The sequence below is a fragment of the Anabas testudineus genome, chromosome 4 (genome assembly GCF_900324465.2).
Source record: "Anabas testudineus chromosome 4, fAnaTes1.2, whole genome shotgun sequence".
NCBI classification, from domain to species: domain Eukaryota; kingdom Metazoa; phylum Chordata; class Actinopteri; order Anabantiformes; family Anabantidae; genus Anabas; species Anabas testudineus.
In genome coordinates this window covers 13,375,150-13,400,095 of record NC_046613.1, presented here as the reverse complement: position 1 = coordinate 13,400,095, position 24,946 = coordinate 13,375,150, and the positions used below count along the sequence as shown (strand labels likewise).

Genomic DNA, 24,946 nt, shown 5'->3' with positions numbered 1-24,946 from the left:
TAATAAATTTCCTTTATGTTATCTCAAGCTCAAGTCACTTTAAAGACCAACTTGTCATCTTTAGGTGACTGATAATGAAAGGAAGGAAGGTTAGGTCTGTTTATCTTTTGCTAAAAAAGTTATTAAAGGTGTTTGTTTGAAACATGCTAATGCTTCACTTCACTAAATAACCCTTTATGGTTTGCCCAAGCACAGCAGCACACAGACATCTGTGTGCTGCTGTGCTCTGTTAATGTGATTATGCAATACTTCAATTATAAGCGTGGTCAATTTATTGTCTGTATTTGGATTGGAAAAGCCACAAAAAAACCCTTAGTATGTATGTGTGTGTGAAAGTCTAGTAAAACATTAGTACTTAGGACAAATAGGAGAACAGAACATCCAGCCTGCTGCCTGTAGTACTCTGCTGCTGCTACACGGTGATCATTAGAGGTTTGGACAACAGATGCTAAGGTACTTGGAACATCCTCTTAAGCTACCTGCCTATCAGCATTCCTTTCACCTTTCATCCATCCCTCTGATCCTTCCTACTGTTGTCTCACCTCTTGTTCGACTGCAGCTGTTTTTTTCAATGGGAGTCGCAGGTGAAGATGAACTCAGAGGAAGGGGCAGGCATGCAATATATGTGCACAAAAAGAGGCAATTAAAACAAAAAGACAACAAGAACTGTGTGAACACACATACCGTAAGTTCTAATAAAACATATTTAGATAATGCCTCTCATATCCTCTTTATGGGAAACTGAAGTCATGTCCCTCTATGAACACAAATAGATTGTGTTGTTCCCAGCAACTGTCTGTGACACATTTGTTTAGGGTCAGACCTCTATTGCTCTAAGACACGCATATGCTCTGAGGCCTATTAAAGGAGCATATCAATGGACCACCCAGGAGTTTTACACAAACCCCCAAAAAAAGGAAAAGGGTGGCATTTAGTCTAGAAACACAGAGCAGAGCACCAAGCATATGTAGTGACACAGGGGGAGATGTAAAGAGATGAGTCAATTTTCACACTCTAAACTGCTAATACATACAAATGGTCCCATCACATATGTTTGCATGCACACACACCTAAGATAACACAAGACTGCATGGTCACTGCCATAGTGGTTTCTTTGAAGGTCAGTTTGGGCTGAAAGCACCAGCTGTGTTTACTACATCATCCATGTAGTCTCTTGTTCTCTCTCCTTCCCTCCTTGTCTCATACAAGCGTTAATTATTGAGCTCATTTATCTAATTCAGCTAGGTTGCAGTGATCCTGTTTCCATCTAAAGCCACAATTATTTAAACGGTTCAGTCAGTCTTCTAACTGTCACAGATATAGTACCACCTACATATAAGACAAGGCAGAGGAGTGCAATTTAAATAACTTAAAGAAAAAATCCTTTTCACATTGACAGCTATTATACACTGATAATGTCAATGTTGGAATGGACAATGTACCCACAAAGAAGTAGGGAATGAGGTATGTATATGAAGTAAGCCTTAGTGCGAAATTTGTTTATCACACTGACAGGTAGAACGTAAACATGAAATAGTAATTTAAAAGTTCAGTGCAGGGATTCATGAGAGGGGTGTATGTGGAGTATTAGTTGATGACATGACCATGGAGGTGGTATGCAGTAAACAGTGTGAGGCTGGTTTGGGGCAATAAGATATTTCCCTAAACTATTCTTTTAAGAGTGATTTTTTTTTCCCAGCTGCATCCAAGACATGAACTTTCCTTTCTATTTTATTCAGATGTTAAAATAATAGTTTGCGTGTTAAGATTACAGTTGAAACAATGGCTACAAGGTTGACGATAACTCAGTTAACATCTGGATTTCTGTTGGCAAAACTGATAACTTGGCTGATCAAGTTAAGAGATTAAGTGTGCACATGAAAAAGGCTCCTAAATGCTTTATAGAATTTGCTATTGGCAATAATAACATTTTTATCACTCACTCACTTCAAATCAGAAGTCACTCACACCCAGTCTCCAACATGTGCTTGCTTGACAAGCGCGATCCTGCTCAGCTGGGCTGTGGCTGATTGTCACCCCACTGGAGCTCCCACACGGGGCACTTTGAAGTGTCAAGGGCCCCCCACATAGAGAAAGCAGTACCATAGGAGCAGACAAGGGCCTAGGGGTGTGGGGAGATGATTGGGGGGGTTGTCAGGATTAAAGGCGGTGCTGTAGCAGTCCAGCTGTTTGCGCTGCTGGCCCAACTTCAAGCAAAGGCACAAGATTTTGAAGAGTCAGTGTTTGTTGCTTTGTGTGTCTGGAGTCTGATAGACTCAGTGAACTCCTGAAAAGCATGTGAGGTAGATTAACGTACTTTATTTTGCCAAAATAGAATAACGACAATAAAAACTCCAAATGCAGGTATTTGGACAGATATTTTAGAGCCATGTGACAGACAATGATTGTCAGAGGACGTCTGCCACAGAGGAACAACTCTGAAAAAAAAGTAGATCACGGCTGTCAGCCTCTTTCGCCACATTAGGCCAACACATGTTGATGATGTGCTTAAACTCATGCACATATGCTGTGTTTGTATGTCTTAATGTATGTGGTAAAGGGGAAAGATTATGGGTAGGACTGGAAGTGGTTTGTGAAATCATTCTGTGGTCCGTTTTACAAGCATTTTAAAGATAATATGATTATCTTAGGTTAAATTACGTTTTGAGTTAGAAGCAACATGGTATAGTGATATAAGCATGCATGGATTTGTCCCTGTGATCACTGTAATTGGACTAGCCAGAGGAATGCGACTCCCACTGTCAACTCTCTCTTCAGCCCGTCCATCTTCATTATGGCCCATTCCCATATACTGGTCATGTGATTTACAGCTACGGGCCCCAGCTTTGGTGATATGGGGCAAATTCCTGACCAGGATCAGTCCACTTTCACACACACACAGCAGGGGTCAGGAGCCTAGAAGAGAGAGACGATGGAGCAAGGAAAGAGAGAATACATGAGCTGGAATTGGAGCAAACAAAGGCAAGAAGAGGACTGAGGTTAAAAGAGGTCTGTAAGAGGTACGTTGGATTTTTATGACATCAATTAAAGAGATTATTGTGAAAGAAAGAGTAAAAAAACTAGAGGTTTATAGAATGAGGCAGGGAAAACCACACAGAACAAGAGTAATTGCCAAGTCCAAGGTTTTCTCTGAGAAGTGTGAAGTTTTACAGTGTTTAAAAACCTTCCAAGTCTTGCTGACTTAAGACCTCAGCAGAGTGCACAGGCCAGTTCAGGGAGAGAGACCACTGAACACCTCTGCAGTATATTGAGATGGCAGGGATTAAATTACAGTGCGACACAGTTATACAGATTTTAACTCTGAAATTTTTAGAGTACACACTATATTTGATCATGTTAATGGCAAATTTTAATCACAATACAAATTTAGAACATATAAAGAAGAAGCTACATCATTTAGCGCACTCAAGAGAACAGAAAGTCAGAGTGTAGCAGCTCCACTTTCTTGCTGAGGGACTGTGAGAACAACGTTGTAGGTTTGTAACAGCTACCATCTGCCATTGCTGATGTTAGGTAAGTGGTGCTGTGGGGAGACCAGTCCTATCAATGTGAGTGGTCAGCAGAGAGCATTGTAAAAACAACACCGTCATTACCTACTTGAACAAAGCCCTGGGCCTGTAACACGTGAGATAATGTAAAAGATGTGGTATGTAATTGCTTCAAACCACTTCAAAACCAAATGGACAAACTGGGGAGGTGGAAGGGAGAATCAAAGCATCAACAGGCGATAACAGGCAGTAAAAAGGGTGGTGTCTCACTGTGGGACTGCTGTAGAATGATGACAACAAATAATGATAATATTAAGATAAAGTCGATTATTATTTACATCATAGTGATAAGGGAAAGCCAAGTATACCACAATTGACCACAGTCTGGCATATTCTGCTTCTCAGAGATGGAGCTGTTTAGCAACAGCATAGACTCTATCATTTCTCCACTGGCCTCCAAAATATTCACCCTCACCCCTTCTACCTCCCCATCATCCTGCAAACTCCACCCCACATGGCTGGACACCACCTAAACCCAGTCTTTCCTCCTGTCCTAATTTTAATCACAAAGAGGTTTTTTTTTCCTCCTGAATGGGAAGGATGTCAGCCAAATATGATGAAGTCAGACAGACTTTAATGGCTGTATGATAATGATAATGATTACTAAAGTGAAGATGAAGGATGTGTTGCTGTGAGTAATTCAATGATGTCACTGGAAGACAATGAGAGGCTGAGGTAAGGAGGGGCAGCTGTGCGCGCCCTGACCTGTAAAGCAAAGGGATGCAGCTGAAGGCAGCTGGGATGAATGAGGACTCACGAGACACAGCGTGAAGCGCTGCTGAGGAGCTTGTTTAAGTGGATGTCTATGTCAGTCCTTTCTATATTTATCAAGACACTTTATTGTAATTGGTCTGAAGCCTGGACCATGTCAGCTGCTAGCACGAAGGATATGTTCTATTGTGTTATATGTTAGGAATTATTTTAAAATATGAATAAAACAACAACAACAACCATCTCATCAGGCAATTATAGTTAAAGGGAATAATGTGCACTACTGGGAAATGGCAAGGTAGTGATGGTTTCCATTCATACTTAGTTTTAGTACCCTGGATCAGAGGTTGCAGGATACAAAGGTATTCCACTATAGAGCTTAGGTTTAATTAATATACAAACATTTAACATTCATTTAATTCATTTTATGCATGGATTTATATTTAAGTTAGTTTAAAAAGCAAATGTTAGGAGTGAAACACCAGTGAAACAAAACATCCCATCTGGTAAATATGATTGAAACTAAACTACTGGTCACTCTGCCATTGTGCAAAACAATTCTTACTGCCAGCCAATCCCATAAAAAGACCAAAACCAACAATGAACTGATCGTGATAACAAGTGATTCCTGCGTAGCCAAAGCCTGGTATGGTAAAGTTGTTCCAAGTGATTTATAAGAAACCAGCGAGCCACAATTTACTGCTGCATGACATGTTTCTTCATCACAATAAATGTGTGTAGTTTATATTGAGTCACTTACACAGTCCTGGTGTTGTGGAAATGTGAAAATGAAGGTGGAGAAAACTACTACTACCATGTTTACAACCGCAATTTGAAGCACTTGGAGATACTTACATTATTAAAACTGAGAAATGCCAAAAAAAAAGAGACTTACACCTACTGGATTGAAGAGGCTCAACAGCAGCTGTACATAATAGCGGGTCATTGGAGAAGTCTACCATTAGCTAAATAAAAGGCAGTGGATGATAGCAATGCCTTTACCTCTCATCTTCACCTGGTTTCTCTTTCCAGCATTTCCAGAGCAGGAAACAGGTTAAGTATGAAGGTGAGAGTCAGGGCTCCTCTGAGTCGTTATCCAATCTCCAAATATCAGAAAAATGGATCTGGGTCATGAGAGCATACAGAAAATAACATAAGGTCATATAGTGTTTATAGAATTGGGTCAAAGTATTGGTGTAAAGGCCTCCACATATGGTTAAAACTTGAAATGAATAATACACTAAGTTTATATTACTTAGACATGGGTACATTTTATTGTTCCTTCATGTTGCCGTACAGCTGTCTTTTCACTTTCTGTTATTATCTGTCATTTTCAAAGAGATCGTTTAAGTTACACAGAGCATTTCAGGTCAGGTTGAACAGTTTCTTCACTTGAATTGTTTTGTTTGTTTCCCGAGTTTTGGACTGAGGCTTGTTTTTTCTCAACCATACTTTTCTGTTCTGTGACAGTTGTTTGCTTCGGCGGGGGATGTCATTTCTATTCACTCTGGCATGAAGAACACACCTGCAAGAACAATAAAAATACACAATTTAACCTTCATAAACATTTAATTAAATTAAACTTAATTGAACTTTCTGTGGTTTTTACCTCCTCTGCTTTTCTGTTTGTAAGAACAATGACTGAAACTGTCTCCCATTATTGACAAAGATGATGCCAATGCTCTGCGTTGGTTGTTGTCTGGGAGCTCATGTCTTATGACCTCAGGGTTGTTTTAATACTTTCAGAGTGAAGCTATGAGAGGCTAACCTCCAGCCAGACAGGACTGATGACATAGCCTCCATCTGACTTGGAGTTTGCCTGCTAATTAAGGCTGTAAACAGGTGGGTGAAGGGAGCTTTGTAGCTGACTTTATACTTGACAATCAAACTTCCTCACAAGTTTAATGATGTTTACCTCTTCGCGTCCCCTTGAAGAATGGAAATGTACCAATGACAAAGCACGCAAACACACGTCTGTACGCAGATACACAAAAACACGCGATGTGAGGGATATACATACAGCTGTTAGGAAGTGTTCTTGTTTGTTTCCACAGAAGAAATTCATTAATAGAAAATACTCTCATTTCTCTTGCATGCAAAGTGCACCTGAACATAAATATAGTTTATCTTCCTGTTTGGTCTCTTGGAGAGTGGTGATTTCTGTCTGGAACTTAATGGGATGTGGTGTACTTTGTCAGCAGCTTCTCACTGAGACAATTTCAATAAGTTGAAAGATATAAGTAAGAAAAGGAGCAGGGATACACCCTTCAGTTTGAATGAGAGTCTGACAGTGGTCTCTCTATAAGTTAAAGGTTAAGGCTACACAATGTAACTCCTGTGGGCTAGATCCTTTTTGTGATAGAATGGGTGTCTGTGGGATTTTCTATGCCCAGCATCTGCAAGGACTGTTCTGGGACTGAGAGGAAATTTAAAACGCTATTTATTCTTATGATCTAAGCTTCTACTCTCACGGCAGACACAAACATAAACAATTGCATCCACAATAGACCAGACATTTGACAGGTGTTTGAAGAAAAGGAAAGACTAAAGTGTGCTTTATTTCATGTTCTTCTTTGCACCGTAACTGAAGATGCTGCAACGTCTGGCGCCCTCTGCTGAAATCAAGTGTCATCGTTCTTTAGTCCTGTGTTGGAATGAGGTCAAACCTTGTCCATGACAGAGAATTGCACCCTCGAGCAATTCTACAGTATGCCTCCAATTGTGGTGTTATTTTCTGAGATACAGTGTGTGTTAACAGGAGGCCTTGCACTGTTGACTGTAGAGCTTAGAGCTGGAGAGTAAACTGACTTCACTCTGGGGGTCTGAGGGAGAAAATGCGCCAGAAACAACAGACAAAAGAATGAGAAACAGCAGAATGATCGAGGAATGCTCCAAGAGAGAAAATTAATAGAGGGAGGAACAGAGGGAAATGGAAAAAGAGGGGAAACAGAGAGAACATGCATGTGAGAGCTTCCCAGCGGTTTTCCACAGGGAGATGAGATCAGAGGTCCTGCTGTGTTGGCAGCCACAGGGTGCCGATGAAACACCTGGCAACGGGAAGGAGAATGGGATGACAGGGAGTATCAAAGCTCAGCGTTTGGATGATACTAGACAACAGGGAGATCATTGTGCCAATGGGACTTTGTATGTGCAAATGAAATAACAATGAGAAAACCAGACAGAGCTCACAGGAACATCAGCATGTGTGTAGCCTATACACACGCATGTCAGTGCCCCTGGATGTCTGGATAAACAACTATTGGGTCTAAGTGAGACAAGAGTATGGGTATGTGCTCATATGTGCTGTTGCGCACATTGTAATCCTCAGTCAGGGTCCCATGGGAAAGTTGTGTGTGTGTTTACCAGAGAACCCCCCCACCCCCCACCCTCCTGGCCCTTGCTGAAATGGGACTGTGCTCCAGATCCTTAGCTGCTCAGCTTGGCTCAGCCCAGCTCAGCGCCGCCACCACTGCTGTTACTGCAAAACACTGATTTCCTGTGCACATTCCCCACCTCCCTGGCTGTATTAGTATGTTTTTGTTGGCCCAGACAGAGGGGTCCACAGCTAAGAACCAGGGACCTACCACCTAAGACCTTTACACCCCAGAGAGACATGGTGGTGAGAATGGTGGATCTGCATTGGGTAGAATGTTGTAGTTGTAGTTTAGTTTTGTTTCAGGGACCAAACTGCACACTGTCCATATTTATCCTTGATGTAATTTATCCTGATTGTTTTGTTGTGCCCCTCCGTGCAGCTGCAGGTAAGTCCAAGACCGAACTGCACTCAGCCAGTGTAAAGCAGAGAAAACTTTTATCGCAAAGGAGAGGAGATGATAAAAAGCCTAAAAAGCCCAGAAATGAACATGGTAACAAAATAAAGCTGGGAAGGTCATTAGGACTCCTCCTGCTGCCCCACAAGAAAAGGAAGCAGAAACATAAACATCAATATTTTATGAATGTACTTATGTACACTGAGCCACTATTGCATATGGTTTGAAGGTAAACAAATTTAACATGCTTATCTGCAGTTTCAGCACTAATTATCATTTTGTACCTTGTCATGTTTGTGCATGTGTTGTGGTGACTAGCTGGGAAAAAAAAAAATGAACTCACCACTTGTCATACTAGTTTACACACCAGTTTTCAATTCATAACACAAATTATATTGCAGCTATCAAACACACACACACACACACACACACACACACACACACACACACACACACACACACACACACACACACTTAGTCACACACAGGCTTGTGTGGGAACGTACACAATGTAACACCAATTTGAAGGGACGTGGTCTGATTTGAATTTCAGAAATTTTGCACACTATTAATTCAATTTGTGTCTTTCTCTCAGGATACGCTGTATGATTTTACCTGCTGTCACGTTCCTTCAGACAGAAAACATTCCTCGTCTGCTGCCAGGAGATTACATCTCACAGATTTGCTGTCTCACTTTAAGGAAATGCATTAAGTAAATTCTGAGTGTATGAGGAACTTAAAAAAGAGCCCGGGCAGGTTAATACATGCTTACATAATTAGTTGATGTTAGTAGAGGTCCATGGGCCGTGAGAGAAATTTCTAAGTGATTCTAGAGGTATGAGGACATAAAAAACATTGGCTCTGGCATTAGAAAAGACACTGGCAGGTCAGCACAACAACAGGTAGCAATAACAGAACACACCCGACTGGGGAAATGTGCTCAGATTTTAGAGATGATAACACGCGTGACAATTCAATTGTCAACTAGGCACAGTGTGTCACAGGTATCAGAGCCTCTCACTCTGACATTTAATTTATATATATATATATATATATATATATGTGTGTGTGTGTGTGTGTGTGTGTGTGTGTGTGTGTGTAAATGCTAAATGTATATTTTCACCCTCTAGCAGGGGTTATCTCATCTATCTTAAGACTTAAATGGAGACAGAAAAAGCTTATCTGCCACATGTTATGTCTGCAGACTGACGTGCAGATGCTCAGAATACCTGGAAGGAGCTATTTCTGTTTTATTTAAAGCAGATAAAGATTGTGTCCTATAGAGTGATCATTTCCAGCATTGTTAAACCTACACCTGCATGTGCACCAGAGCTTGGACTGAAAACGACCATGGCCTGTCCAGTCACAGTAGATGGAGTGACAGAACACCTGGCCTTTCTCTGCTCCATGTAAATCACGATAAACAACGTGTTTCTCCTCTCTGTCAACAGTTCCCTCTGATTTAAATGATTCAAATGGCGTTAAAATGCCAGTGATGTGGTTGTGGGATGTGTTTTGAAATATGACGACCACGCTTATCTCACGCAGGGCGACATAAAAGCCAGTAAGATGGAGACGCTGGTGGTGACAGCGCCTCTCTCTCCGCCCTCAGCAGCAGCAGCAGCAGCAGCTTGCGTCAAACACGCTCCTCCTTTCCCGATAGCCGCTGTGCGCTTCCCAGCCCCATCACAGGACCACGGCCAGGTAAGCACAAAGTCGCCTTTTCGTTATATATCATATTATATTGCATGATAGAGCAACAGGGAGGGATTTTCCTGGGCTTTAGCGCGCATTAGATAGATGCAGCGTGCAGGTGCGGGGTGATGGTGATGGGGCCGTGCAGCTCGACGCTGTAGCGGGATGAGGGGGGGTGGGCGCTCCCACATCTCATGGGGTTTTTCTATTTATAATATTGTGCGTATTTTTTTATTGTGTAACCTCATTCATTTGTCTCTGCTGTGAGGCAGCGTGTGTGCTGCGTTTCTCACTGTTATTCTCACCGCAGCATGTCTTGATCCGTCTCTCCAGCTGCTGCGCCTTTGACGCGCTGCTGTAATCCATATGTCTGAGTATATAGAAAGCCTTTTGTTATAAGGACTAAGAAATCGATCAGCTTTGAGCGTGTGATTTCAAAATCACAGAGATAGGTGTGTGTGTGTGTGTGTGTGTGTGTGTGTGTGTGTGTGCTCTCGCGCAGGTCTAGATCCGGTTTTGTTGGGATACATGCAGAGACTCATGCTTGGATGAGGGCCCACTAAGGTTGTCTGGTGATTGTTAATGTTGTATTGCACCTTTGTTTAAATTTGAATAATAAGCCACTGCTGATATTGATTGCTTTTGATTTTTGCATGCAATTGCTGGTCATGCAAAAAAAAAGTGTGCGATGGTGGGATTATAAACAGTTTTTGATGTGATGGTATCATCAATTGAGGAATTTCCTCTTCTCTCCTCTCTCCTTACCTCAGCATGGAGGCCCTGCTAAATGAGTGGCTTTGGCAGGAGGAGTTCTGGCTACCTCCTGGTATCCACTGGCGGGACACTCTGATGAAGGAGGACGAGGGTCACTTTCCTCTACCCAGGGATCTCGTCTACACTTTGCCGCTGGCTTTTGCCTTTATAGCCCTCAGATACGTCTTTGAGAGGTAAGACACACTTGTCTCCATCAGTTTCGCCATGAAATCACAGATGCAAGATGACTTTGTCATCGTTGTCATTCATTTTCAGCTGGTGCTGAACTCACTGAAGCATTGTGAATAATTCTGGATAGGCCACAAGCATTACGTTAAATTGCTATGTTTACGTTGCAGTGATTGGTCCAGGATGACGGCGCCTTGTTTAGGGGAAAGTAAACGTTTAAAAGCAAAGTGATTTCCACTTTTACTTGCCTCAGTTGTGATGGCTGACTGCCTGGCTGTTTACTGCCTGCTAAGCAGCTTGTGTGGCTCAGGATAATGGCTCTGTCTCTTTATTAGTGCTCCAAGTGGATGGAGGGGGGCAGATCAGACACACAGTGAGGGGAGACAGGCATCATGAGTAGACTGTTTTAGGTGCTGACAACGTGAAAGCCTTTCCTACTCCCAGAGGGACTGGATCCAGCCTTATGAAAAAGGGGTTGTGTGTTATTTCGGAAAAGAGCACATTAACTGTGATATGGCAATCAGTGTGCTTACATGCACTTCAGTAACCTTCTAAGTCAGAAAACAGGTTATTCAGGTAATCAGGGTTTTCATGTGATGGGAAAACCCAAATAATAAAGTCTTCTCTGCATTGGTCTACTTTAGTCATCATAATTGTATTCAAGTCAGTATTTTCATTATCACTTTAACTTCTGTCTTCTGATGTTTGATAAACTAATTAATCAAAAATGCAAGTTAATGTGGGCTGCAGCCTACAGATAAAATACTTTCACTAAAATATAGACCACTGAGGTCCATGTAAATAATGTTTAAACAGTTGATGAAAACAAATATGTACATACTTTGCATTACATACATATGTTTATTTACCTTAAGCTACATGTAACTTAAAACTTTATTTTAAGGGGTGCTGTTGACCTTTCTTGAAGCCAGACTTATTTGCTTCTAAAGGTTTATTTATTAATCATTAATCAAAAACTTACTTATATTATTGTATAAGTTTTTTTTTTAAAACAATATGGATAATGACATGTGACATTTATCTTGTCATTTAGAGTATTTTATAGTTTTTCTTGAGTGCTGTCAGTTGTAGACCTAGTGGCTTGGGGACATTGCATTAAGCAAGAAAATAAATGTGCATTTTTCCAACTCAGGCAATAACGTTAAGGTCTTCTTTAGATTCAGAATATCACTCTGCTATAAGTCATTTTGCTTTAATGCTCATTTCCAAGAATGTAACTTCACGTTCATCTTCCTATATATTCAGCTGGTTTTGCTGGTAGCAGCACAGGAACTGAGACTGATGGAGACACATGATAGATGAATAGATAGGCCTTTTTTTGCATACTTCCCTGTATCAGCTGCTAATGTACCTGTCATAATGCGGAAAAAGCTGCGTGAGCTTGTTTAGCATGGGCCAAGTGTGAGGTTAAGACCATCGTTTGCCAAAAGCCTCGTTGTACCTTCATCATGACTATTAGAGCAGTAACATTAGATGTATTACTAGCAGTCAGGGCTGAGTGGATAATGGCAGATGCTGAATACCTGGATGCCCCTGTTGTAGTGTTGGATCTGTGTGCTCTGTAATTTGACCAGTTCGTTAGTTGTTGTGGTGCAGGGTCAGGTTTTAAGGTGCTGTTTCTGTCTAAGGAGCCGTCAGTCAGCTGGGAGGCGAAAAGGTTTGTTTTCATTTGATTGTCTCAGGACACAGCTGTTTTCTGTGTTGAGGTGGGGATGTGTTAGTGAATTTGTGTGTGTTGTGTGTGTGTCTGTAACCAGACTCTGTGTGAGTCTGTGCAAAGCTGCCCTGACCTCTTCAATCTCTCTGATCTCCCTGTCCCTGCCAACTTCACGATGATTATCTCTGAGATAGAGTTACACGTGCACACACACGTAATCATGTCTCACCATACTTTTGAGGACGTTCATTGACATATTGCCTTCTCAACCCCCTTAACCTAACCCTTATCATCACAACTGAATGCCTAAACCTAAACCTTATCCTAACCCTAACCAAAACACAAGTTTAGCCTTAACCCTAAAACCTAAAACCTAGTCCTAACCCCCAAAACACTTTTTGAAGTTGTGAGGCCTGGCTAAAATGTCCTCATAAGACCAAAATGACCTCACAACTATAGTATTTAAATCAAATTTGACATGCACAAACACATACACATACTTATCAAAACATCTCTCTGGTCCACATCCACTCTGTCTTTCTGTCTGTCTTCTTTCTGTCTGTCCCTCTAACACAGCTCAAATGTCTACTGATACCATGTAGGCTAATGACAAAAGCTGCCTGGCCAAATGTCACAATGCATGGGTGCGGCTCTACAAGCTGTCAGGAGTACCATAAGGAGATATCCTGTTGCAGTTATACTGTATTGTGGTAGAATCACATTAGACAGCTGTTGATATAATCAATGATTAATCTCAAGTTAATGGAGAAAATATAATTTTAACATTTAATAACTTTTTTCTTCTCTCCCTTGTCCTTGCAGGCTTATCGCTGTCCCGTTAAGCAAATATTTGGGTGTGAAGGATCGGCTTCGGATTCGAGCTGCTTCTGTCCCAAAGTTGGAGACTTTTTACAAACAGATTAGTCGACAACCAACACAAGTTTGTATTTCCTTCTTCCTTTTTGAAGGCTTGCTGCAGAGCATCGTTTACCTTTACCCACCAAGAGTTTTTTAATTGTATTTCTGTTTCCAAACGTATACAGTTTTAGTTAGATGAACTCGTCAAAATACTCGAACTGAGCTTTCTGCTTAAAATGCTTTGTGTGCTTGTAACAGTCAGTAGGTCTGTAAAGCATGTGCTCTGCTAATGCAGACCTGCAGTGTGAAAGTTTGCATACCCAAATGCAAAAGTGAAAAAGCATTGGTAGTACTAATCCAGATTAATCAGTCGTGGTGTGTGTTGGGTGTGGTTGCATCACGTCTTGGATGACAGCGTTTTTTGATGAGCAGTCTACTGCTTTTCAGGAACTGTTTAAGATTTGTACAGCTTGTGTGTGTTTACTCTTCATCCAAACATCACTCCTTTGTGTAAAGAGAGTTTATTCTTTACTTTAAATATAAATAGGTGCAGACAAGTAACACAGAAGTTTAAGTTGGTGCAAAAAGTGCTCCACTCTCACAGATAATCATGTGAAGACAAGTAGAGCTGCACACCTGTCAGGACAAGGTGTGACAAATGTGACTTGACACACAAGAAATTAAAATGCACCACTCCATGAAAACAGTTTTATGCCGCCTTCCTGTGTATGTGCGCTGTGTGCCCACATGGAAATCTTGTATTTCCATCTTCTGTTTCCATGTGACGTGGACTGAATGCAGCACCTGTCTGAGGCTTTTGCTGTTTTGTTACGTAAATGACAGGCCACAGACACATTAGGAAGCAGACGAAGTGTGGCTTTTATTTACAAGATGTAATCATTAATCATTAATATTACTCTCTTGTAGTTTATGCTTTAATACGTCACAAGCAGAGCAGTACACAGAGCCGGTGTGATGAAATGAAACAATGTGTGTGTGGTGTTTTAATAGCCGAGCTCAGAATAACTCTGTCTTGTAATTAGGTTTCACAAGGGTGTGTTTCACAAGGTCCAGTACAAGGACCTTTTTAACAGTAACACAGCCCTGTCTACGGTATCAGGGTGCAGAAGAAGAGAGCGGGGAGCATCAGACCAGCAGTAGTCTTGTTACAGACTTGTTAGTGCAGAACAAATAGCCATTCTAAGAGTTCTCCATGTTGAGGTGTTGAATATACAGTAGTAAGTTGCTCGGGCCAATAATATATCATATGTGACAGCAGGTGCTTGCTGCAACAGAATATTTAAAGTAATCAAGTGTTAGTAAATAAAGGACAATGTGCTTGCTAAATTCAGATGCATGTATGTGTATCGGTGTTTGTGTGTATCCAGAGTGAAGTGGTGAGCCTGGGCAAGCAGTGTGGACTCTCACAGAGAAAAATCCAGACCTGGTTCAGACACAGAAGAAACCAGGATCGACCCAGCAATACCAAAAAGTTCTGCGAGGCCTCGTAAGTTTTTATTTTGCTAACATTAAGTTTGCACGTGGCGTAAAGCTGTAGCAGGTTAAATGTTTTGGAGGATTTCGCTCATCTTGTTGCACTATTGCTAAAGAGTGCCCCACCATTCAAACCAACATTGTGTAGATGAAATACAATGAACTAAAGAGCAGTAACTGAGTGATTTATCCAAACTGATCTTATCTTTGCAGCTGGCGGTTTGTCTTCTACCTTGCAGCATTCACAGCAGGGCTTGCCTCTTTAATTAATGTAAGTCTGTTGATTCTTTTCTTCACTTCACATAATTTGCACAGATTATTAGAATATCTACGGGAGTGTGTTTGTTATTATTATGTTGACGTGTATTTGCTTATGAGGTTTGAATAATATCTTTCAGGCTCCGTGGTTCTGGGATCACAAAGAGTGTTGGAGGGGATATCCAAAACAGGTGAGTGGTAAACACAGTCGAAGATCAATATGGATGATGCTGATGGCTGTTTTGTAAGCACTGATATTTCAAGTATTTCAAAGTTTTTTAAATCAATAAATTTTGAATGTTTCCGAAACGTGAATTACCTACATTCCATACTGTCCCTGAACGTTTCACTAGTGATACCGCTGTGAGGAAAGGTCATGCAGCACGGTGTACTCCTGTGTATGGTCCATCCGCTAATGATAAGAGAGGAAATACCTAATATCTAGGAGACTTTATATAATTTAACCTCAGGGAGCCACTATTAAAATTCATCAGACTCAGATGTGACATGTTCGTTACTCTGAGACTCTGCTTCTCTAACAGATATTGTAAAGGTTTTAAAGTGTAACATAAAGTCCCCTCTCATCTGTTCTCCTTCCTGCTGCCTGTTCTGTGTGGATGAGCTGAGCTCCGCCCTCGTTCACGGAGACACAGACTCAGAGAGGAGGCCGCAGCACAAACGCCGTAACTGTATTTTCATATCCGTGAATCTCACCCGTTGCTCTTTTCAAGTGCAAATAAAAGTCATCCTTGAGAGTCACTTGCATTGGTGCAATAAAACGATCTTGCACATCCACGTGCAGCAATTTACAGGCGAAGGGAGTAACTCGACAAAACAAAGTCAACAGCATACTTTACAACACGGATTGGCGCGTACTCTTCACCCACTCACAAACTTTTACCTCCATTCTCTTACTTCCTCAGTGGTGGTGTTGGCCTGAATGCTGACTGTATTTCCCTGAGTGTGAAAGCGAATATCTCTGTGGTGTTGATGACATTTAGGTATGCCTGCTGGTCTGCATTCCTCCAGGGAAGTCAGCCATTTTAAGGTCATGACCATGAACAGAAAACATTCGAAAAAATGTGAAGCTGTAGATCTCTGTATCTGTAGACTGACTGATTATGGCTCCTGCAGGCAGTACTGCCACTAAATGTTTTCCCCTCTTTTCTGAGGTCTTGTGGTTACTGACGGAGAGAAAGGATGTGTTTTTAGCGGTGAAATACCCGGGTCGACTTCCTTTCATTGTTTTGTTGCAGATGTTGTACGGTGCTGTGTGCTCTGCAAGAGGTGTTTTTTTGATTTATGATAGCACGCCACAATGTTCTCTGATAAAATCATTTCCTACTTAGGGGATCAGGTTGACAACTTTTCTTCTAGTTAAAAATGTGAAGAACTTTTTATGTGACCATAGGTAGCTTTGGCAGCTGTCTTGGCTTCAACACTTTTTCTACAAAATCCAGACATGTGGAGCTGTAGGTGCTGGGTAGTTTTAGGACTAACAGCTCTTTTGGGTGTCCCATTATGTCCAACTACCCCAGGTAGCCATGCTGCCTCAAAATGCTTCACACTAAATCTGCACCATGTTTTTTTTTTTTTTTTTTCTGAGGCTACATCAGAACACATTACATTGTACATTCAGACTTACTGTTTCTCTCTTGTTCTTATTTTTAGCCCGTGACCGAGACTCATTACTGGTATTACATCTTGGAACTGGGCTTCTATTTGTCGCTGCTACTGTGTGTCTCTGTGGATGTCAAGCGAAAAGTGAGTGTGAATTTCAAGGATGTACATTACAAAACACCCTCTGTCACGGACAGCATTGCTTTTCTGTATTTCCTCTTATTTTGTCTCTGAGTGACTCTCTGACTATTAGTCAAACAGGAAAAACTATTATTTATTTGTTTGTTTATTTATTGCACCATGTAATACAAGTGCTTTTCTGTCGTACAGTTATTCCATCTGAAGCTTACGCACTTATAGCTTATCTACTATTACATCATAACTCTGTGTACTGTGCTTGTACTTTCGTTTTAAAACTGAGTGCTACAACATTTGTCACTGAAATGCAAACAGAAAACAGAAATAGAAAACAATCCAAAGGAACTGGACAAACTTTAAATGTGTCCCACACTACTCAGTTGGACTTACAGTAATAAAATAGGCTTCCATGTCTTTTTAAGGAAGCCTTGTGTTTCAGCTTTCAACCATTTTCAATATTTGAGCTTCAAATACAGCAACACTGTATAAATCTGCCTTTCCGATGTTTGGGCACAACGAATGATCATACTGTGTGGTCTCTGTGTGTTCATGTGTGTGTTCCAGGATTTCAAGGAGCAGGTAATTCATCACATTGCCACCATATTTCTTCTCGGTTTCTCCTACTGTGCCAACTATGTGAGGATTGGCACATTGGTGATGCTGGTACATGACTCCTCTGACTTTCTTCTGGAGGTAATGTACCTAACCTGAATCAGAAACACTGAATAATATTTGCAGAATTTACCATACATCTCCCTCTTTCCATTGCCATTTCTATATTTGAGAAGTAAGTATAGGGTGGAAAATATCACATGCCATTGTGCTGCTTGAGAAATGTGGGGGCGTCCCGGGGGCATCCGAAACAGATGCCCAAGCCACCTCAACTGGCCCCTCTCGATGCAGAGGAGCAGCGGCTCTACTCCGAGCTCCTCCCGGGTGACTGAGCTCCTCACCCTATCTCTAAGGGTGCGCCCAGCCACTCTGCGGAGGAAACTCATTTCGGCCGCTTGTATCCGCGACCTTGTCCTTTCGGTCATGACCCAAAGCTCATGACCATAGGTGAGGGTAGGAACGTAGACTGACCGGTAAATCGAGAGCTTTGCCTTTCGGCTCAGCTCCTTTTTCACCACGACGGACCGGTACACCGACCGCATTACTGCTGCCGATGCACCAATCCGTCTGTCAATCTCACGCTCCCTATTTCCCTCACTCGTGAACAAGACCCCAAGATACTTAAACTCCTCCACTTGAGGGAGGATCTCCCCCCCAACCTGGAGGGTGCAAGCCACCTTTTTCCGGTTGAGAACCATGGCCTCGGACTTGGAGGTGCTGATTCTCATCCCAGCCCCTTCACACTCGGCTGCAAACCGCCCCAGTGCCTGCTGGAGGTCCCGGTCTGATGAAGCCAACAGGACAACATCATCTGCAAAAAGCAGAGATGAAATCCTGTGATTCCCAAACCGGATTCCCTCCGACCCCTGGCTGCGCCTAGAAATCCTGTCCATAAAGGTAATGAACAGGATCGGTGACAAAGGGCAGCCCTGTCGGAGTCCAACATGCACCGGGAACAAGTCTGACTTACTACCGGCAATGCGAACCAAGCTCCTACTCCGGTCATACAAGGACCGAATGGCCCTTAACAAAGGGTCCCGAATCCCGTATTCCCGGAGTACCCCCCACAGGATGCCACGAGGGACACGGTCAAACGCCTTCTCCAAGTCTACAAAACACATGTAGACTGGATGGGCGAACTCCCATGAACCCTCGAGCACCCTAGCGAGAGTATGGAGCTGGTCCAGTGTTCCACGGCCAGGACGAAAACCGCATTGTTCCTCCTGGATCCGAGGTTCGACTAGCGGCCTAACTCTCCTCTCCAGCACTCTGGAATAGACTTTCCCAGGGAGGCTGAGGAGTGTGATCCCCCTATAGTTGGAACACACCCTCCGGTCCCCCTTTTTAAAAAGAGGAACCACCACCCCGGTCTGCCAGTCCAGAGGTACTGTCCCCGATCTCCACGCGATGCTGCAAAGGCGTGTCAGCCAAGACAGCCCTACAACATCCAGAGACTTAAGGTACTCGGGGCGAATTTCATCCACCCCTGGTGCCTTGCCACCGAGGAGCTTACTGACTACCTCGGTGACTTCGACCAGGGAAATGGACGAATCAACCTCCGAGTCCCCAGCCTCTGCTTCCTCAACAGAAGCCGTGTCAACGGGGTTGAGGAGATCCTCAAAGTATTCCTTCCACCGTCCTACAACGTCCCCAGTCGAAGTCAGCAACTCCCCACCTCCACTGTAAACAGTGTTGGCGGGAAACTGCTTTCCCCTTCTGAGGCGCCGGACGGTTTGCCAGAATTTCCTTGAGGCAGACCGATAGTCCTCCTCCATGGCCTCGCCGAACTTTTCCCAGGTCCGAGTTTTTGCCTCTGCGACCGCGCGGGCTGCGGCACGTTTGGCCTGCCGATACCCATCAGCTGCATCAGGAGTCCCACAGGCCAACCAGGCCTGATAAGACTCCTTCTTCAGCTTGACGGCTTCCCTTACTTCCGGTGTCCACCACCGGGTTCGGGGATTGCCGCCACGACAGGCACCAGAGACCCTACGGCCACAGCTCCGAACAGCCGCATTGACAATGGAGGTGGAAAACATGGTCCACTCGGACTCAATGTCTCCAGACTCCCTCGGGACCTGATTGTAGCTCTCCCGGAGGTGGGAGTTGAAGACCTCTCTGACAGAGGGTTCCACCAGACGTTCCCAACAGACCCTCACAATACGTTTGGGTCTGGCGCAAAACGGAAAAAGAAAATATAGAATACATCATTGAAATGTATTGAAAGCTCAATGAATTTAGTTTTTCACGTGCAATGCTTGGAAATGCCACAATCATTGCACGAATGTCACAGGGCACTTGACTTGTATGCAGCTATTGTACATATGTTACAAAAGTTTCCCGTACGTCAGCTATAGCTCCATATCTCCTATGAACTGAGCTGTACACAGAAAAACATTATGGTCTATGGTAAAAGTGAAATGCCTTTTGTGGCTGTAAAATGATAATCTGCGAGTCCATCAATGAGACAATAGTTTCATTGTTCTTGGTTTTATGAGGCAGTTTTTCTTCAGTGTCACATTTCACTGATAACGTCTGAAAATCTGGATCAGCGTTATCTCAGATCTGAGGAAATCCATAACGCTAGTCATGTGACCTCAGGCGTGACAGGGTGCCACCTGACCTCTGATAAGTCATAAAGAGACAAAATGGGTGTCATATTCATACAGGAACTTTGTATAGCCAGGTACTGTATATGTTTCTTAGAAGATACTAAATTAACCAAATGAAACATTTATTTTAAATCCAGCAATCTGAATGAATTCCTCCCTTTCCTGGCAAACAATTTTAAAGTTACATATATAAAAACTGATTCCATTTTCCTTGTGTCTTACAAAAGTCTGCCAAGATGTTACACTATGCCGGCTGGACAAGAACATGTGACTCGCTATTTGTCGTCTTCTCTCTGGTCTTCTTGGTAACAAGGCTGGTGGTGTTTCCTCTCAGGTAGGACTTTTCTTAAGGAAATTTCAGTATATTGTAGCTATGTTCAGCTGATAAGTAAGCTGTACAAAAATGCCCCTTTTTATTTAACTTTTTAAGAGAACTGAATTAACTCAGTCACAACACCCTGTGTCTAATTGTGTTGCAGAGTGGTCCACACAACCATGGTTGTGTCTCTAGACTTCTTCCAGCCCTTCTTTGGTTATTATTTCTTCAATGCCCTGCTATTAGTGCTGCAACTCCTGCACATCTTCTGGGCTTATCTCATCCTGCGCATGGTCTACAAGTTTATGTTCCTGGGCAAGGTGAGAGGAGTTCATTGTTAAACCAGTGAGTGATGGGTCAGGGGTTACAAAACCTCTCATTGCTTTTAACTTCTGTCCACAGGTTGAGCGTGATGAACGCAGCGATGAGGAGAGCGAGGTGGAGGATGAGCCTGAGGAAGATGGGGACGAGTGCAGCTGGGAGCAACGGAAGGGTGCAATTAACTCCAAACTGGCATCGCTGGCCAACAACTGTGTCCTGAACAACCTGACGAACCAGAGGAATATAAACAGCAGACTGCCCAAAGCCAGATAGTGGAGATAACCCATTCATCATCAACCAGGCCTCATTGGTAAGGGGTTTCCCATCTAATGGAAATTAAATTATTCCTTATACATACATATTACTTGGCTGCATCCAGTTCGGTCCTTTGATGATTTCAACTTATTAAAAAATAAAAAAGTGGGCAAAGAAACACATATGATTGTAAATCTGCTGACTCAGTGTGAGATTAGGAAGAAACACCAACAGTGCTGTCACTAAAATGACTGTAGACTGTAAATTGGCAAAACAAAGAGACAGTTACACTTCCTACATCTAATCATATGTGTTGATTGTTGCATATGTTGTATTTATGCTGTTCCTCTCTGTTGTATTATAGTAACTTGTTTGTAAATAGATACCGTATATGAATAGAGACTGTGCTAGTATATACTTAATTTACCCTTTTTTGGTCAACAAGAGAAATGAAATGTTTTTTGACAAAACCAAACTGTTATCTAACAAGTGTTATCATTTGTTTAAAGCCCCCCACACACACTGTACAGACAGTATATGTTCCATATGCACAGTATGGCTGGTTGTATATAGACAATTAAAAACATTGTTTGTAGTAAGTTTGTTGACAAAACACTTTAGAGACTATTTTTCTTAACCATTCACTCAACAGTTTTTATGTTGTTATAACTACTACAGAAGTAGCGGTGATAAAGTTATATTTTTCTGTGCTGGAATTTTTGATTTGGTTATAAAAAAGCCAAGCTCGCCTCTTAGAAGAATTATGGCGCCCCCTTGTGCACAAAGAAGGACCTATCCCTGTATTAAAGACACTTCCCATGTATGATAAAATTGCCTTTAGAAAAAAAAAAAAAAAAAGATTCTGCTCCTAGACATACAGGCTTTGACTTTAGGAATGCCTGTGTTTGTTTGCTATTTTAAAGATAAGTGTGACAAGCACCATGAATACTCCGTTAGGTTTTTGTTGCTCTACTGAACTTTAGTTTAGTGCCTTTGCTGCTGTTTTTACACTATTTTCTGACAAGCACTTGATATCATGTTCTGTCTGCTGGTTTTACCGTATGACTTTTATTGGACAAACACTTGGGCCGCGCCTTACTGTGACTGTGTGTTTCTGTCTTGCTTGATAATTAAGTAAGGTTGTTAGGACCTGGGTAAGCCATGAAACGTGTGCACGCAGATATGCATTAGTGAAATGTGAAATATTTTATACAGTGGAGTTCTCTACAAAGGTCAAATGCTTTACTGCTGAGATGAAGAAGTTACTGAAATGTAGAGAATTAGTGAGTCTTATAAAAGAACGCAGCACATTTTTATAGAACTACGTGTTATATAAAAACACTTTCGATGTATTTATCCAGCACAGTATAACACAGTGAAAGACATAGGTCTGTGTCTTTACTGCTGTTTGGCTCCAGGTGTGTCACTGTAAGCGAGTTATTATTCAGAAACCACCATAAAACACAGTATATCATTCCCTACCAAACACAGGTGTTACATTTTCATAGGTTTGTATGGTGGTTTATGTGGTTGCTGTCTCCATTTGCTGCACCTTATTTTATATTAACACAAGCGTGAAGAGAGTTGAAACGGTGGACTTTGACAAATTGGGCTTAAAATGATGAGGTTGTAGAGCACTACAAGGGCTGAATAACACACGTATGACTCCACTAGGATGTTATCTTTTATTAAAACATTAAGTACATAATCTCCTCTGTTCTTTCACAGTGAACATGGATGCTTTGTTGATTGTGTGGCTGTTTTGAATCTTTAAATAAATGACTTTGATTCAGTGAATTATCACTGTTGTCTTATTGTTTCGGCTTGTGTTCATTCAATCAATTTTTAAAGACAATATGTCAGCTTATTTCACCCAGAAGTCATAAGTTCACGTAAAACTATTTGTCAGGTGCTCTGTTTAAGGCTAGAATGGCACTCGTAGTGTTACATGGAGTATATTAAAGCATTTCATTCAGTCACAAGGCTGGCCATCATGTGGCCATCCTAACGGTGACACACCCTCTGATGGGCACAGGACAAGGTATAGTGTCATCTACCTCAATGAAAGTGTCTATGTAAGGGTCGAGCAGCGTCATGTTTGGGAATGCTTTGTTGCTCTTCCTCTCACTGACCAGGTATATCTGGCCGCCGACTGTGGCGCATCCACAGAAGAACTTCCTGTCCAGACACTCCTCCTCCAGCTTGGTCCACTCGTCTGTGTCCACGTCAAAACGCAGGGCTTGGCCTCCAAACAGATAGAGGGCACCGTTGAGCTCTGTCGCAACTAAGTCATACCTAAGAAAGTTAAAGAAACTAAACTGTTAAGCTTTATACACTCAATTACTCTTCTAACTAAAACTGAAATGAGAAGCTATTTACAACAACAGTGTGCTAATAGGTTTACTTAAAACTCACTCACCGTGGAAATGGAGAATAGGAGATCACATCCCACTGATCCTCTCTCACAACATACCTCTGGATTCCTCCGTACACCTCCCCATTTTCATCCAGGCCACATGCGACATAGACACATGACCCTAAAACAGCAGTCGCTGCCCTTTCCACAGCCCTGACCATAGGACTGACCTCCTCCCAGCCCTCCTCTGACCCCAGAACCAGCCGTTCTACATCAGCCACTAGGCCTTCATCCATGCTGCCTCCCAGAACAAACAGTACAGAGTCCATCCCTACGGAGCAGTGGCTGTGTCTGGACTTCTTGAGGGCCGGCCCATCCACCCAGCGCTGGTTTCTACATTCATATATCCTGACCCAATCCACACTGAACCACAGCACGTCCCGAAAGTAGCCACCTGTCACAAACACACTGTCTCCTATGTGATAAGAACAAAAACAAAACATAGTATTGAAATTTTGGCTTTAAGTTATATTATGTTACTTCTCTTATTGTACATAACATTCAGTCCTGCATTCATCATCTTAAAAACCCTCATCTCCAACATCACAAACATCATTTTCATTTCTGGAACATTACCTAACACAGCTACAGAGTACTGTGTGAGGTTCTTCCTCTGCAGAGGTGCACAGCACTGCCATCTACCACTGAGCGGATGATACTGGTACAGTGCCTGTTCCTCCTGATCATGAGGCCCACCCAGGATAAAGAGGGTTTCTCTGGCCCTGGTTCTCTTCATTGACTTGCCCATTGACCAAGATGCTGGGAAATGTTCATTCAACATGCAGATGAGCTTAGCTCTAGGGTCAGAGCTTTTCATTCTGGTCAAAAGACCAGTGATGAACTGTAAAGACAGAGACTCAGGCCTCACCAACTCAATGAGCTCCAGGAAGTGTTCCTCTCGTTCGGGGTTAAATGACGCCCAGCGTAGGATGGCCTCTAAGGCCAGATCATCGTTAAAAATAGCCAGGTCATCACTGGCGATTAGGTCTGCTATGGTCTCCTTAGACAGGGACAGGAAGTCATCTTCAGCAGATATAGCAGAGAAGTGTGTGAGCACCACCTGTCGTGCTGCAGTGTAGAGCTGAATGCAGCCCAGCTGCCAGGCATACCCCATCATTCCCAGACAGTTACTGAGGTGCAGCTCACGCTCCAGGAACTTGCAGCACAGCAGCCTGGCTTGGTCAAACTGGAGGAAGTCTGCAGTCTCAAGGATCCCCAGAACATTTTCTCTGTCCAAAGCTAGAATTGCTGTCTTGCTGTAATCCATCAAGACTTTGAAATGCTGTAGACCCACCCCTTTGATATCAACTTTTGTTTTGCTACTCTCCACACCACAGCCAAAGAACAGAGCCCTGAAGTAGGGACTCTGGAGGGCCAGATGTTGGCGGTTGACATAAAAACTCTCTCCTTCTACTCGTAGAATAGCATCAGGGATCGTAGCAGGCTCAGAGTCCTTCATATACAAAGTAGATTCACCTTCTTCTAGTTTGTTTTCCTGCTCAGAGAGAACTGCCAATCTGAAGCTCTTAGGTTTCAGCTCAATGTCGGCTCTGTGGGCCATGCCACAACAAACAGCCACACCACCCGTCCTACTTCTGGTTTATAACACTCAAACTGGTGGTATTAATAGACTTTCCCCCTGACTGCTGGCTGAACACATGGGAGAGCAGATCAGTTTCTAAAA

The 24,946-nt window shown here is 42.5% G+C and overlaps 2 protein-coding genes across 3 annotated transcripts; one reads left to right on the top strand and one right to left on the bottom strand.

The window, feature by feature from the left end:
* Positions 1–9,628: 9,628 nt before the first annotated feature.
* cers4a (ceramide synthase 4a) lies at positions 9,629–21,742 on the top strand. 2 transcript variants are annotated; one of them, XM_026345843.1, is made up of 12 exons: positions 9,629–9,754; positions 10,248–10,309; positions 10,516–10,692; positions 13,188–13,305; positions 14,612–14,730; positions 14,931–14,988; positions 15,116–15,166; positions 16,647–16,739; positions 17,298–17,426; positions 20,182–20,288; positions 20,434–20,590; positions 20,673–21,742. In XM_026345843.1, the coding sequence occupies exons 3-12, from the start codon at positions 10,517–10,519 to the stop codon at positions 20,862–20,864; spliced, it is 1,200 nt and encodes a 399-aa protein (XP_026201628.1). In that variant the 5' UTR covers positions 9,629–9,754; positions 10,248–10,309; position 10,516; the 3' UTR covers positions 20,865–21,742. The 2 variants fall into 2 exon arrangements, with proteins under 2 accessions (XP_026201628.1, XP_026201627.1); XM_026345842.1 differs by lacking the exon at positions 10,248–10,309.
* A 970-nt stretch (positions 21,743–22,712) lies between these two features.
* LOC113152537 (kelch-like protein 23) lies at positions 22,713–24,823 on the bottom strand. Its single transcript, XM_026345841.1, has 3 exons — positions 23,839–24,823; positions 23,266–23,677; positions 22,713–23,141 (listed from the first exon to the last, which is right to left on the bottom strand). The coding sequence occupies exons 1-3, from the start codon at positions 24,821–24,823 to the stop codon at positions 22,838–22,840; spliced, it is 1,701 nt and encodes a 566-aa protein (XP_026201626.1). The 3' UTR covers positions 22,713–22,837.
* Positions 24,824–24,946: the final 123 nt, after the last annotated feature.